Consider the following 15,896-nt stretch of genomic DNA (forward strand, 5'->3'; position numbering starts at 1 on the left):
TCAGAAAGCAGAAACTCACAAACTCTGGGCATGTGACGTGAAATGAATATGCTTGGCAAGATTGAGAAGTATAACTGCCAACGCAACAAGAACACAACTGATGTTGATGAATGGGATCAAAGACATTATTAGAATCACCTTGGAAGAGCTATCAATTACAACTGAGGTCAGGACTGTAAGCATTCCTTCATGCTCAACTCTGTGGCACTGGGTTTCTTTTTTCAGAAGTATTGCCGAGCTATGTATCTCCAATCTTGTATTTTGCATTTGTTTTTTGAATAAAGCACTTTAGTTTGCTTCCACTAAATTTCAATGTTATTTCAGTTACGTATTTTTTGGAGTATGAGACGCACCTTTTTCCCTCAAAAAAGAGGCTGAAAATCTGGGTGTGTCTTATACACCGAATACAGCATTTTTTGCCTCCCAAAGCCCCGCCCCCTTCACCAAAATGGCCTTGCAGCGCCTTATGGAGGCTTTCAGGGGGCTTGGGAAGGCAGAAATGAGCAAAAAATGGCCCGGGTTTTTTTTGCTCAATTTTACCCCACCCAGCCCCCACGAGCACTCTATAAGCTTCCTAAAGGCTATTTATGCCCTTTTTATAACGAAAAAATGGGCTGTTTTTTGCTTGTTGTCGCCCCCCACCCCCCAGAGCTCTCTGCAAGCTCCCTAAAGGCTATTTATGCCTTTTTGGGGGAGGGAAACGGGGCTGTTTTCGTGAAAAACGGGCCATTTTGGGGAGGTTTGCAGAGTGCAAAAACATCTTTTTTTATTTTCCTCTTCAAAACCTTGGTGCGTCTTATACTCCTGTGCGTCTTATACTTCAAAAAAGTATGGTATTTCTGTAACTTATCAAGATGATTTTGAATTTTGTTTCCTAGTGTATTACCTTGAACATTGGGCACTATTTAACAAAATGAAATTCAATGGTGAAAAAAGTTCTACATTTAGGCAAGGAAAATGAAATGCACAGCTACAGTATATGTGGTACCTTGCTCAACAGTAGTAACCGTGAAAGGGATCTTGGAGTCCTAGTGGACAACCATTTAAATAGGAGCCAGCCGTGTGCAGCAGCTGCCAAAAAGCCAACACAGTTCTAGGCTACATAAACAGAGGCAGAGAATCAAGATCACGTGAAGGGTTAATGTCACTTTATAAGGCCTTGGTAAGGCCACACTTGGAATAAGGGATCCAGTTTTGGCCTCCACGATGTAGAAAAGATGTGGAGACTCTAGAAAGAGTGCAGAGAAGAGCAACAAAAATGATTAGGGGACTGGAGACTAAAACATATGAAGAAAGATTGCAGGAACTGTAGTTTAGTTTGTTGCAGGAACTCTAGTTTAATGAAAAGAAGGACTAGGGAAAAACATGATAGCAGTCTTCCAATATCTCAGGGGATGCCCCAAAGAAGAGGGAGTCAAACTATTCTCCAAGGCACCTGAAGGCAGAACAAGAAGCAATGGGTGGAAACTAATCAAGGAGAGAAGCAACTTAGAATTGAGGAGGAATTTCCTGACAGTTAGAACAGTGGAACAGCTTGCCTCCAGAAGTTGTGAAAGCTCCAACACTGGAGGTCTTTAAGAAGAGGTTGGATAGCCATTTGTCTGAAACGGTATAGGGTTTCCTGCCTAGGCAGGGAAGGGAGTCCACCCTGCTACCAAGTTGGACAGTAGAGGATTTTCCTCACTGCTTAGTTACCTCCTTCTTGACAGCTCTTGCTTTCCACAAGAGCAATCCCTTCTCCCAGCCCCTCCTGCTGCCTCCTCAGCCAAGAAGTGCCCTCTCCTCCATCCATCACAATGCCTTCCAGCCCTACCACATTTGCCATTTCCCATGGAAACAGTTGCTATGGCAGCGCAAGTGGGGAATTCCATCTTTTAGTCCTTCTTACCTCAGCATCACCACCGCCTCTGGCAACTGCAGCTTGTGAGCTTCTGAAAGCCTTCATGAAAGGACTCACAATGGGTGGCCACGTTCTGCTCCTCTATTCTGCCAGACTGGAGTCCCGGCTACTGGAAGTAAGACTGGGGATCTATTAGCCAGAGGCATGTTAACAAATTCCCCCTCTGGGCTTGTAATTGTAGATGCCAGCAGGGAATATGCATGTGCTTACAGCTGCACGAATGCAGGTAATCCTTCACTTACCGCCAATTGTGGCCAGCCACTAAGTGATACAGTTGTTAAGCAAGCTGTGGCCAATTTCATTAACTTTTTTGTCATGACCATTAAGTGAATCTGGCTTCCCCCATTGAATGTATTTGTTGGAAGCCCCCAGGAAGGTGGCAAATAGCAATCATGACCCCTGGATGCTGCAATCATTATAAATATGTGCAGGTTGCAAACTGCCCAAATTTTGATCATGCCTCCACATAAGTGTGAGGTTGTTATAAGTTTCAATTCTTCACTGAGGTCATAATGTCAAATGGTTGTAAGTCAAGGAGTACTTGTAAAGGGAATACAGTGAGAAAAGTCGGGTGTCCCAGGAGGAAACAGGCTAGGAACGGCTTTCTTTGCCATCCAAACACCCAGTAAATGCGGCACATGTATGTTGAAGGGGATGGAGAAAGCCGGGAAGCTAAAGGCTGCTCCAAGCACTGAGCCCTTATCCCCCCTTGACCACAGCTGCACTGGAGGGAGGGGTGTTTGGGGGCAATGGGACCAAAAGGAGGCAGAAAAGCTCAAATAGGATTCTCCCAGTTTCTTGACTTTGTCACTCGCTTCCTGTGAGGACATGACGACTTTAGGATGGGCAAGACTGCCACGACCAAGTGCAAGCCAGGTATTCCAAGTGTTGTAATCCCACACCCCCACAGGGCAGTCGGCTGGGGAAGGCTGCTAGAGCCACAAGGAGAGACTGCACAGAATGTTCTCCTTCCCTTTCTTTCTAGCAGGCCCTCTGGGATGCGGTGTTTCTCTCGGTCAGCAAATGTATCACCAAGGCAAAGTTTGAAGCGGGTCTTTTGTTTCACCGCTTGGCTATGATGCCTCTACAGAATAATACGGACGGGGTGTGTGTGGATTTTTGATCAGCTTTCCCAGCATTTAGGAGCAGAAATTTCCAACTGTCAGATGATGCAACGTAGAAAGTATTCTGCTTTTGCTTAGAGGTGCTTCCAATGCATGTCATATGGCTGAACCCCAACCCTCAAAACCACTTCTGGAATTTAAGCAAAGCAAAAATTGTCATAAATTAAGGACAGCATGCTACTTAAGCAGCATGGTGGCCTGGAGGTGGAGCTCTCGCCTCACAATGAGGAGGCTGTGAGTTCAAACCTAGGTGGCAGCAGATGTTTCTCTCTCTGGGTGCAAAAAGAAAATATCTGCTGCAAACACCAGGAAGGAGTCAGGAAGGGCATCCAGCCAGTAAACGCTCAGCCCCATTCAGTTGCCCTGAGTCCACCCTGAGGAGGGTTACGGGGTTGTTAAAGAAAAGAACAGCAAACTCTACCAAAAGGGACAAACTTTTTCCAAAGCACCAAAAGGGAATAAATGAAACAATGGTTGGGAACTAACCAAGGAGATAAACAACCTGGAACTGAGAAATGTCCTTACAGAACAATTGAATCAGTGGAACGACTTGACCCCAGAGGTTGTGGATGCTTCATCGCTGGAGGCTTTTAAGAAGCCATTTATCTGGAATAGTATCGAGTCTTCTGCCTAAGCAGGGGGTTGGACTAGAAGATCTCCAAGGACCCTTCCAACTCCAAATATAGTCTGTTTTATGAATCACGAGCCAAGCAACTGAGAACTTTTCTGTTGGTCAGAATCATAATCAAAAAGCTTGGAATTAGTTTTTCATCCATAATTAAACTTCCTGCTTAAAAGATTATCCCTTTCCATCTGAGCTTATGAAGGTCTCTCTGCCAGCCCCCACCCTGGCACCACTCCTTTCTGCCCAAAATCAAGTCATCAAATTGCTTAGGTCCAATATTGACAGCTACTTTGTTGAGGCTGCAGAGCAGTCCAGGAGGGAGGAAAAGGAACAAGTGGAAATTGGCAGCCACTCTGGTTGAGAGGTGGGACAAGATATGTTGTTCTTGGCTTTGTGCCTTCAACTTTTGAGGGAGGAAGCGTCCATGAAATTCAAAAAATAAAATGTTAGCCACAGAAAGGCAAAGACTTCAAATGCCTGTGATTAAAAACTTGGGAGAAAGATTGCTCTCTTTGATCCCTGCCTACGAATAGCTTAAAACACGCCTTTTCTCACGGACTGCTGGAAAGCCATTTTAGCTCACCAAGCTGCCAGGATGAGATTCACTTGAGAGTCCAAGAAGAGTCCAAAGCCAGCTTCCTAGAAGAGCCACTACTGGAAGCCTCTGCAGAGGGCTGGCTGAGAGAGATCTTTCCACCAGGGTTCTTCACTCAAGAGAGAAGCCAGCGGGACAGGAGGCAAAGGGCGAAGCCAGAGTTAGAGGCCCCATTGCATGGCAGCCTCAAACGCATCTTGGGAACAGAACCCGAGAGGCCACCGATCCAAAATCCTGGAAATCATCAGGAGAAAAGGCACCACCAGCAGTCAAGCTTGGCAGATCCTGCTTTCCCAAAGGCTAAACATTCCCCTTTAAAAGACTGCAAATAATTGCTTTCATAATTAAAGCACTCTGCCCCTCAAGCCTGCAGCAACACTTTATTCTCGTCTTCCTGATTTTGTTTTTATTAAAAAACAGGATTTCCCCCCTAGTACAATTTTGGAGAGAACCCCAACTTCTGGCAATTTCCTTCCCTCTTTTGATGAGGCCTTCCACCCCACCCCCACCCCATCCGGTCCAAGAGCAAAGCTGGGGGTGGGGAGGCAGTTGTTGAACATGATGTGCTTGATGTAGTCGTGGCCGTCTGCCGCCTGAAATCACGCCACTGAAACAAAGACAAATATAAAGAAGAGAAACAATCCTTAAAAACTCAAACCATAGTTTATAACAGACAGGCAGCAGAGATGTGCAGCTTAGAAGCAAAGCAGGCGCTTGAACATCTCTGTTCTTTGTAAGCAAGTAGGCCCTGCCTTTTGTTGCATTTATCCCAGGGTGTCTTGTAATGCACCCAAAAGCAATTTGCAGCAAGGATGTCAGGGAATCACTAACCGGCCATCTGCTTGAACAGCCCCAGCTCCCTCTTTGCCATTATAACACAGCTTCTACTTGGCAAAAATGGCATTTATGTTCAACTGACATCTCAGAATTCTGGCCACCAGGGCAATAAGAGTCTTTTTCTCTAATCTCACATGGCCTGCCAGCATGCTGGGACTGCAATTCCCAGAATTCTCAGTGTTGCCAAGGTCACCAGGACCTGGAGTCTCAAAACTTCCAGAGGGACCCAAGTTGGGGCGAGTTCATTGCATCAGCCTCCTTGCAAGATGCATTGCCTGCACTCCCAGAGGAAGGCAAGGGTCATACTGGCCAATAGAAGACAGCACTTGCTCATTGCAGCACATGGGCTCCGTCCTCCCTGGGGCAGGAGAACCTCTCCCAAGACAGACATCCTGGTTTAAAGAGAACCCATCTTGCCAATAAATCTGCGGAAATGGGGACCAGATTGCTTTAAAAAGTTGAAGACTCTCTTCTTCAAAGGCCACTTACTCACCTGAAATGGAAATGTTCTTTTAAAACACTGAGACAAGGAAAAGTACAATTGGAGCAGAAATTCTGGGAAGTATTTGGATTATCTTAATCAGATGCTTTTGGTCCCCAAATCCTTGTCTTCAACCTTTGTGGGGAAGGGAATTGCTGCCAATTAACTATTCTGGGAGCTGGAGCCCTTAAGATCCACAAGATAGCTTTATATATTTATTATATTAATTTAGGTGGCCATACAAGTTACATTTGCATCTTTAAAGTTGGGAATGATCACCAATGTGCAAATATGTCACTCCACCAAGTAATTTCTAGTAAAAATTTTAATTCACTGCCTTCCTTTTTTTTAAGGGCGGCAAAACTCTCTGTGACCTATTATGTTTGTAGCGCTGCACTTCCTTGCCCAGCAAGCGATGGCTTTCGCTGCTGAGAATTCCTTAAAGGGAGAACTTTGCTCTTTGAGAAGAACAGAAACACAAATCACAGGAGGAAAAAAGAAAACAAGGAAAACAAAGGTCAGCCGAGAGAGAAATGCTTCTTCCACTTCTCAATCCTACTAAAGCCTGGCTGCCCTTCGGAGGCCCAAGGCAGCTACGTGGCCAACTGGCTCCTGACAATCCTCTCAGGCGTTCTGGGGCGCAGGGAAGTCAAGGGGCTTTGCACCAAAGCAGCCCAACAGCCTCCAGGAGGCAGGCAGAGGAGTTCAGGAGCTCCCTCCCTGCTAGTTGGCAAAGGCTGCCGGGTTGGCCATGAGGAACTACAGCATACTTCGAGGCCACTGAGAATAGAGCCCAGGCTAGCTCAAGGGCAGCCGGAGGCTCTTAGCCAAAAGTCCCAAAAGGCAAAAACAGAAAGGGAAAAGGGCCCGTTTGGCTCACCCAACAAAAGGGCCTTAGGCAGACGACCAGCAACCACTCCGCTCCAAACTGTAACACAGCAGGATGTTCAAGGCTGTCCAAAGGCCCAAGTAAGGAGAATGGGCAGTTCTGTGCCTTTGACCACAGCCACTCGGCCTCCATGCAGCTCAGAAATCATGAGCCAGCTCTCTTGCATTGCTTACGTGATGACATCATCACATAACCAATGTGGAATTCCCAGATTGATTATTGATCTCAGAAATTATTCTTCCTCACTGGAATTCCACATGAAGAAAATCTGAACTCTCCACCCTAAAGAACTAGTCCAGACCAGGCGGTTTTGTACCAACTTCCCCATTTTGCTTAAAATATCCACTCTTCAATCCCTTGGAAATGTTACCACCCACTTCCCATCTCCAAGTCACTTCTAAAGAACCAGAATCACATGAATTTTTATTTTTTTTAAATGGAGTAGATAAAGCAGCCTCTGAATTCTGTGCTTAGCTTATGATTGCATGGGACGAGTGCCGCCCTGGGGCATCTTATGCTGTGCCACTTAGTTCCACTTGACCCAGGCAGAAAAGGAGAAGAATAATTCAAACCTCTGTGAATCACACATCTGCTTCTGTAGCCTCCCTCTTAAGCTGAGGCGGCCTTCCATGCTGGTAGTTAGAGCCAGGACTTGTGGCCAGCCATTTTCCTTCCCGCTGCTATTCAGGTGGGATTTTCAGGACTGCTGTAAAGGTTGATCCGTAGGCGGAAAAGCAGAAACTGCAGCCATTTCCTGATTTAACCAATTCTGCAGATATGTCAAGTGCCTTTGCCTGTATAGTTTCCAGGGTCCAGGAGGTCTGGAGTGCAGTGCGCCCCCTGCTGACCAGATGCACAAACAGCCCCAGAGAGTTCCCATATATTAAAAAAAAGAAAAATACGTTACAAATGAAGAGCCACGCATCTGTTTAATGGACTGCTTGTACAGCCTTCTCCACAACCGCTTTGCTCCTATTCCCGCGGCATTCTTTCTTGCTGACCCCAGAGGACAGGAAAGGAGAGAAAGGAAGAGAAGAGCCTTATATGAACATAACCAGGTCTTTACTTGTTGCTTTTGAGAAAGCTGCCAGGATGCTGGCAAAAACCACATCTGGAGACTGGGAAGCATCAACAGCTGTATGGATCCCACGCCGGGAGTAGTAGTCCACCAGCGGTGTGGTCTGGGTGTGATAAGCCTTTAGGCGTGTTTTCAGCGCTGCTTCGTTGTCATCTGACCGGCGGATCAGAGATTCCCCGGTGACCTGGAAAGGGAGCAATTTGTCAGCGAGGGCACCAGCCAAGGACCCACCTGAACTGGAACTGCCTGGCACCCGACCCTTCGCGGCACGGATGTCAAGCCGCCCCAAGCAGCTGAAGGCATGAAGCTCCACGGAGCTGTTGCTGAGACGATTCCCAAGTGCTCCGTCCCTCTTTCCTGCTGGGGTCAGTGAACTCGGAAACCCTTGCAGGTACTCCTTGACACATTACCAGTCATTAGTGACCATCTGAAGTTATGACAGACCTCCAAAAAGCTACTTATGACCCAGTTTCAAAGTTCTGGTGTCGCCCAACACCCGTGGTCACATGGCTGCGTTCTGGGCAACTGACCCTCATTTACAGCCGTAGCGCCCACGTTCACATAAGTGCAGTTCCTGATGCTTTTGCCAGAAACCAGAACTTACTTCCCGGTTCCAATAAAACCAGCCCTTAACAACCATGGGCTCGCTTAACGACTGAGTCATTTTTCTGAATGACTGCACCCCCCCGCCAAAAGAAAACATGGTAAGATTGGGTCCAGTCATCTGACGACCCTCTTCATGACTATCATGACTTACAACTGTAATTGCCAGGCTCAAAGCTATAAAAAATAAAACAAAAACACACCTCCTTCACATTCTACACAATTCAATTGAAAACCCCTGATACTGCCTTAATCATACAGTAGAATTCAACATAGTTCCTACTCTGGGACAGAAGGTGCTTTTCAGCCTATTTGCCCTTGTTTTTATTGTCCTGTACCGTCTGCCAGATGGCAATAGTTCAATAGGTCACAACTTGTGGACTACCTGCATCCTGTTTGACCAATCAACTGGAACCATTCACCTCCAGCTGGCCACTCTCTACACTGAGGGTCCTCACAGCAGCACCCAGTGAGGTGGGTGTGCCAAGGCCTGCCTCTACAACCCCTGGGCCCTGCCTCCCAACCCCTGGCTTGGCAATAGCCATCTAGAAGCTGACCGGTGATGACAGCTCCTGGGCTGATCTTCCTCCTCTCTCTGGAATATTCATCTGCTTATAAATGAATTTTCTATAACCACTCATTTCAGTCAATGACTCTGGAGAGTTTGCAATTCAAAGATATGTTGAAATTAAAAACCTAAGAACCTCATAATACAATAAGAACATCCAAAATAAATATACACCAAAGCCGGGTTCCTTAGCCACTGAACAGCACAGCAAGGCAGCTGGGCCCATTCAGCCATCCTGGCTCAGGAACAATGCCAGGTTTTAGGGCCTTACAAAAGACTAACAGGGTTGGAGCCATTCGGGTCTCCAAGGGGAGGATGTACTGCGGAAAAAGACCCATCTTCTGGTTCCTGCCAGCCAACACTTTTCGGCTGAGGGGATCTGCAGCATTCCCAATCTGCTAGATCAGGTTGGACAGGTAGAGACTCTCAGGTGACCTTTGACACTGATCACTATCCCAGTTTGAAAAAGACAATTTGTGCCAATCAGTGCTACTGCGTAAGTCACACAATTTGTAGAATCTATTCAAAAGCTATCAGTGTGTGAGAATTGCCTCCTGGTTTCAAATGATTCATACACAGCAACCAAGATGGAAATCTTAAGCAAAGTAGCTAGAAACAAATACAGAATCCAATTCTAGAAGCCCACCAGCTCCCAAAGATACCCTAAGGCAGGGGTGTCAAACTCGATTTCATTGAGGGCCACATTACGGTTTTGTTTGACCTCAGGGAGGGACGGTCTGGGGGGAGCGTGGTCACTCACTGTCTCCAGCGGAGGAAAGTGAGACCAGGAGAGGGCCAAACGCTTATCCTCCAGGGGAGCTTTGCCATCCCTCTCAGGTCATGTGGACCCCCGGAGGGTGGCGCAGACTGTCCAGAGCCCGAGGAAGCAGAGGGCAAGCGCCCAGCCCAGCCCTTGAACTCCCAGGGCACCGGGACCTCACAGCCCAGCCCTGCTTTCCTGAGGGGGTACCTGGTTGTGCTTACCTCCTCCTCGAGGCGGCTGCTGCTGCTGTGCTGGCTCTCCTTGGCCAGGTAGCTCATGGTGTGTGCAGAAGGGCAAAGTGTGTGGGTCAGAGGGAGGCCCACTCCCTCTCCACGCAAGGAGGCCTGACTTTGTAACCAAAGCATCCTCAGTGATAGGGAGACCACCAGGAGAGGTCAGGAGGAGGAGACAAGGGGATGGCAAAAGGGCAGCAAAGCAAAGGCAGGGCTTCCCTCAGACCCTCCCTCTCATTATAATCTTCCTTCTCTTCTTTTTCCTTCCATTCTCCTTTCTTCCCTTCTTTTTCCTTCCTTGCTCTTCCCATCTTTCCTTTCTTCTTTCTCTTCCTCCTTTCCTGTCCCTTCTTGGATGCTCAAATGCAAAAGGGGAAACATTTCTGCTTTTCTTTTGTTTTTAGCAGCACACAGCCTCCCAGGGACCCATTTTTGGCCTCCTGCTGCCCTCTGCCAGCGGAAACGAAGCCCCGTTTTCTCTGGCAGAGGCAGCGCAGGCCAGTCCTTTGCTGTTTCCAGGCGGCCCTGTGGGCCAGATCTAAGCACCCTGTGGGCCGGCTCCTTCGCACGGGCCTTGAGTTTGACACCCCTGCCCTAAGGCTTTAAATCAACTAGAAGCATTTCAATACAAACCCCCAAAGGGAGAGACACGTACATCATCCTTCATATGGACCTTGGGTGGGTTGAATTCCTCATGGTAGGAACGGCCACTTCCTGGGTGGATTAGCCTGGAAGGAGAACACAGAAAAGCCTCACCTACCTTTCATCTGCAGCAACGATATGGGGCAAAGCTACTCTACAGACATTTAAAAACCTTGTGGGATTGCAAGGGTTAGGAAATATTTTTTTCATAAAGAAAAGGAAGCAGAAGGGCTTGAAGGGGGAAGAATATGTTGGGAACATCACTGCAGCACTGGTAACATCCAGGATGGGGAATTTTCTTTTAGCACACACTCAAGACAAAGACACACACAACTTGCATTTGCAGCATAACGAAAGGCTTCCCTGTGAAGGATTTGAGGCATTTCCGATTTAGTCACTGACCACATCGGGCTGATTTACTCCCCTTGTGCTAGAAAACATACTTCTAAGTTGTCAAATTTTCCTTGACAAGAAATCTCCGCGCCCTCTGCCCCCAGCTTTGTCAAAGCCGCCTAAGATAAACATCCCTCAAGGAAAATGACAGTTACCGTCCGGTGATTCTTCGGATGAGCAAGGAGTCAGCAATGCTGAATTCAATGACCGAATCTAGTTTCTCTCTCCTCTTCCCCATCAGCTCGTCCAGCTGTAAAATCGTGAAAAGGAGGGAAGCCTAGTGAGCTAATTCACACCGAAGCTCACAGACTCTCTTCTGGACCAAGACAGACACGTGCAGCCATCAAACGGATGTGTGTGGGGGTGTCTGTGTCAAAGGCAGAACAAGCTCCCTTCTTGGCACTTCTGGCAGGACTAAGGGCCCCTCCCAGAATGTGCCTCCTTGAAGTACTGGCAAGGCAGAGGATGTCCGCTTTGCTCAGGGCACAAGGAGAGCACTTACCATCTCTGCTTGTCGCACAGTGCGAGGGAACCCATCCAAGAGGAAGCCATTTTTGCAGAGGGGGGTCTCCAGGTTCTTCTCAATCAGCTCCACCACCATCTCATCACTCACCTGAAGAGGAAAGAGGAAAGGGGAACCCACTGGATGCAGCAGCTGCACCCACGCAAATCCACTAGAAAACTGTGCTTGTGAGGTGATCCCAGCCACCGCTGGTCTTTGTAGCCAGATTCTGTTCTCCACCCTTGGCCTTTGGCAAAGGCATCAAGTTTCAAGGTTCAAATCACTCAGATTTGATTAACCTCTACATGTGAGGACTACACAGGATGTTTCTGTCTGGGACTTCAACTCTGAATAATTCTTCCCCATGGCCTGAGCCAATGTAGATACAGGGAGCTTGTAATGGCTCTTTCTTATTGGAAGTGTCATTATATCATCATTAGAAAGTGTTGCTGGTGTGGGTGGGACTAGATCAAGTTTGGGAGGTGAAGCTCCATCCTCCTGGAGAACTTCTGAGGTGGGGCTGAACTGGGAGACATCTAAGAATTAGAGGGCCCGGAGCCCCTCCTCTAGTACGGGGGGCCTGTCTGCATTGGCTCAGTCCGTGGGGAAGAATTATTCAGTGCTGATGTCCAGGACAGAAACATCCTGCATAGTCCTCACATGCAGAGGTTAATCAGAAATCTGTGGGATTACAGGCTCCCTGCAAAACTGTGTAAGAAAGGTTGCATGGATACCTTCAATGAAAAAAAGCAAAATGCCAACTTTAAAAGCAAAAAATATTTATGACGGAGGTTATGTATGGAAGCAGATCTCTCTTCTACTGATTATTCCTTATAGCTCAATACCATCCTTCTTTACAGCTAGTCTTCATTTAGCGACCAATCACTCAGCGACCATTTGAAATCAAGAAGTACTAAACGGGAGACTGAGGATTGGTCCCCGTAAGTTGCAGGTGTTGCAGTGTCCTCATAATCACAGATTGTGACAGGGACGCTTGGCAACAGCTTGCAACTATGACGGCTGTAGCGTCCTCCCATTGGCAGCTTCCACGACTGGCTTCCCTCAGAGTCAATTCAGGTGGTAAATGGCATCCCATGATGACAGGCCTAAGGATGCCAACCACAACTGCCGCAGCTGCTGCCCTAAGTTGGCACAGCCACGTAACACTGGGCTTAGCCATGGGGTTGCCCGTCCCAAATGCTGTCATTAAACAAAAATAACCTGCACTGCAGACCTTTATAAATCTGAGCTCTAAATGTAGAAGGAAATGAAGAAAATATTATTACATTTTCAGCGCTAGGACGGCTAAAAATAAAATAAACCACCCTTCCCTAAAAATAGGAAAGCAGTATAATTAGGATTTTCAAGTTCTACTCCATTTTCTTAATTGAATTTTATGATTAGTGAACTGGATCCTCTCCAAGGAAAAGCCACGGCTGATTTACAATAACCTCCTTCAACCTGCCTGTTTTGGGGCTGATTTCCAATGTTTAAGCCTTCAATTCAAAGAGCAAAGGATACTAATGGAACAGAGCAAGCCAGCATCACACCCTCCTGCAGCCCTGGCTCTTTCCGGAGTCAGACCTGATGGGACTCTGGTCTATTCAGAGGCATCTGTAGAAGCTATAGTTCCCACGCATCATGTCACCATGCAACCAGATCATGATGCTCCTCCCTGCCCTGCCAGTCCCCATCAGCCTGTCATTTGGGGAACAATGTGACAGGACAGGAGGGGCTGGTTTAAGTCAACTGCTGGGAATCTTAACATTTAGCAAAGGATTCTTCTTCATGAACTTTTGGAAAGAGCAGCCCAAAAACTACTTCAGAGGGAGCCATTCTTCTCACTCACCAGCTTCCCAGCATCCATTGTTTCCTTCAACCTCTTCCCCAGCTCTGAGCCTGAAGCCACCATTGCCCTCAACATGTCTCCCGTGGCCAGGTGGCACACACAGTACCTTTCAGCAAGCCGAGGAGCCTGGACAAGAAAGTAGAGTCAGCAGTCCCCAGGACGGTTATATGCAGGTAATACAACTATAATTGAGCTTGCAATTTTAAGTCATGACAGTCATAAAACAGGTTACCACACAACTGTGCCCAATTTTAAAATCTTTATTATTAAACAAACACCATGGTTATTAAGCAAACTCATTGTTCACTGTGGGGCCGTTTTTACTGAAAACAAGAAGTGATGCCAATCTCAGAATAAAACAGAGCTGGAAGGGACCTTGAAGTCTAGTCCAACTCCCTGCTCAAGTAGGAGATCCCACACCATTTCCGACAAGTGACTGCCAAGTCTCTTCTTAAAAACCTCCAGTGCTGGAGTGTCCATGATTTCTGGAGGGAAGCTGTTCCACTGGTTAATTGTCCTCACTGTTAAGAATTTTCTCCTTAATTCCAGGTTGCTTCTCTCTTTGATTAGTTTCCATCGTTTCTTTTCCTGCCCTCTGGTGCTTTGGAAAATAAGTTGACCCCCCCCCCCTCTTCTTTGTGGCAGCCCCTTAGATATTGGAATACTCTTATCATGTCACCCGTAGTCCTTTTCTCTAGACTAGACAGACATACCTGATTCTTGAAAACATTCTTCATGTGTTTTAGCCTCCAGTCCTCTAATCATTTTTATTGTTCTACTCTGGACTTTTTCTATAGTCTCAACATCTTTTTTACAGCCTAGCAACTAAAACTGAATGCAATATTATAAGTATGGTCTTACCAAGACTGGTACTAATGCTTCATGGGATTGTGATTCTATCCTTCTGTTAATGCAGCCTAGGACTGTTGTCTTTTTTTGCCGGTGTCACACACTGTTGGCTCATATTTAAATGACAGAACTCCAATATCTCTCTGTTACTGCTATTGAGTCAGGTATCACCTATTCTATACCTGTACATTTGGTTTTTCCTGCCCAGGTGTAAAACTTTGCTTTTCTCCACACTAAATTTCATTTTGTTGGATGGTTTGTCAAGATCCATCTGGATCTTGAGCTTGTCTTCTGGGGTGCTGGCTATTCCTGCCAGCTTCGTGTCATCTGCAAAGTTGATGAGTTCTCCTTCTATTCCCTCATCTAAGTCATTTATGAAGATATTGAAGAGTCCTGGGCCTAAGATGGAGCCTTGGAGTACCCCACTGCTTTCTTTCCTCCGTGTCAATGTAGTTCCATAAAGGACTGCACATTGAGCGCGGTTTGTCAGCCAATTACACAATTTTTTTGTAAATCAGAGTTCTGTGACTACAGTTTCGCAAGACACCCTGCCTGCCCCACAGAGCAAAGGCCTCACTTGGGAGAGGCCTAAAAGGGCCCGGCTTCGTCAAGAGCAACTCTGCCCCAAAGACGGTTTGGCATGGCAGACTTGAGCTCAGGGCAAACGCTTATATAAGCCACTGAACTGGAAGAAGGAAATATTTTTATTCCGCTTCTTAAAATTAGGTGCCACTCTAGGCCAGGCCTTCTCAGCCTCGGGCACTTCAACTCCCAGAATTCCCCAGACAGCACCAGGAGGGCGCAAGTGCAGAACCCACCTGACCCCCCCACCCCGGAAGGACTTTCTCCAGCAACCGCCTGGTGCGAGGCGGCATTTCTCACCACACAGCTCCCCCCCTATTCCCGCAGAAACCAGCTGGGCGTCGCGCCGATCCCAAGGTCGGGCCCGGGACCCGCCGGCTGGGCCTGGAATAGAGAGAGCGCTGCGGGAGCTCCCGGCCAGCCCGAGCAGACGATCGGCTCCCCCGCAGGGCCCAGCGGACCCTCCTCCAAGCCGGCTGTGGGAGTCCGCCGAAGCGGCGGCTGCCGGCAAGTTTCTGCCAACGCGGGTCGAGGAAGGCCAGGGGCCGCCCGCCCGCTCCCTCTGGGGCTCAGCAGAGGCGCCGCGAGGCTTCCCCGACCGGCCTGGCCCGCTCACCTGAGTGCCCTTCCCTGCACCGGGCGGCCCCAGGAGCAGCGCCCGGACGCCCTTGCGGGCGCCGCGTCCCAGCGTGTCGCTCTCGCCTTCCGTGCTCGGAGCCATCGCGCCGCTCGCCCGGCAACTCCTGCGCCGCCGCTAGACCCAGCAGCCGCGCGCCTGGCCATTGGGCCGAAGGCCGTCCCTCACGTGGAGTAGGCGGCTCTCGCCCAATCACCTTACCACGACGGCGGGATCTTGTCTCTGATTGGGTGTCGTGTCCTCAAAAGCAGGCGCCTTTTGAACTGCGCCTGCGCATTTTACTCGCGATAGGGAGGGGCACTTTTATTCTTGGGCTGCGTGGCTGTTGATTGGAGCACGAAAATATATGCAAATATATCCCGGAAATGGTAGTAAAAGATCTTACACCCCCTCCCCCCGCCTCGTAACCGGAAGGTGGCGCTCCGGGTGGGATTAGCTGGCTCGGAAACGGATTCCGGCCGCGTTTGGGGAGAATTCTGGGAGTTGAAGTCCTCTCAAAGTCGCTAAGGTTGAGAAACGCGGTTGAATCCTTTGATCTGCACCCGTCGATCTCAACAGTCCAAATTGCATTTTAAAAGAAATACTAACCCGGAGGAATTGCTCTTTGGAATGGGAGGCGCCCCCCTCCACCCTCTTTTCTCCCCCCCCCCGAGTTTGCTCCTGGACAGCAGTTGGGATAAAGGAAGCCCCCTCCCTCCCTCCCTCCCTCAGGTAAAGAGGCGGTCGAGGTTCCAAGAAATACATAA

The 15,896-nt window shown here is 48.2% G+C and overlaps 1 protein-coding gene across 2 annotated transcripts; it reads right to left on the reverse strand.

Moving 5' to 3' along the window:
* Positions 1-3,911: 3,911 nt before the first annotated feature.
* Positions 3,912-15,321, reverse strand: AK2 (adenylate kinase 2). Of its 2 annotated transcripts, none has more exons than XR_014176137.1 (7): positions 15,130-15,321; positions 13,083-13,208; positions 11,234-11,344; positions 10,887-10,981; positions 10,352-10,424; positions 7,024-7,713; positions 3,912-4,851 (listed from the first exon to the last, which is right to left on the reverse strand). XR_014176137.1 is itself a non-coding variant. In XM_081961844.1 (7 exons), exons 1-7 carry the CDS (start codon positions 15,232-15,234, stop codon positions 4,844-4,846), a joined length of 714 nt encoding a protein of 237 aa, XP_081817970.1. In that variant the 5' UTR covers positions 15,235-15,319; the 3' UTR covers positions 3,912-4,843. The 2 variants fall into 2 exon arrangements, 1 of the variants encoding a protein (XP_081817970.1); XM_081961844.1 differs by having other exon boundaries at positions 7,518-7,713; positions 15,130-15,319.
* Positions 15,322-15,896: the final 575 nt, after the last annotated feature.

The sequence above is a fragment of the Natrix helvetica genome, assembly GCF_964273705.1.
Source record: "Natrix helvetica genome assembly, chromosome: 9".
Classification (NCBI taxonomy): domain Eukaryota; kingdom Metazoa; phylum Chordata; class Lepidosauria; order Squamata; family Natricidae; genus Natrix; species Natrix helvetica.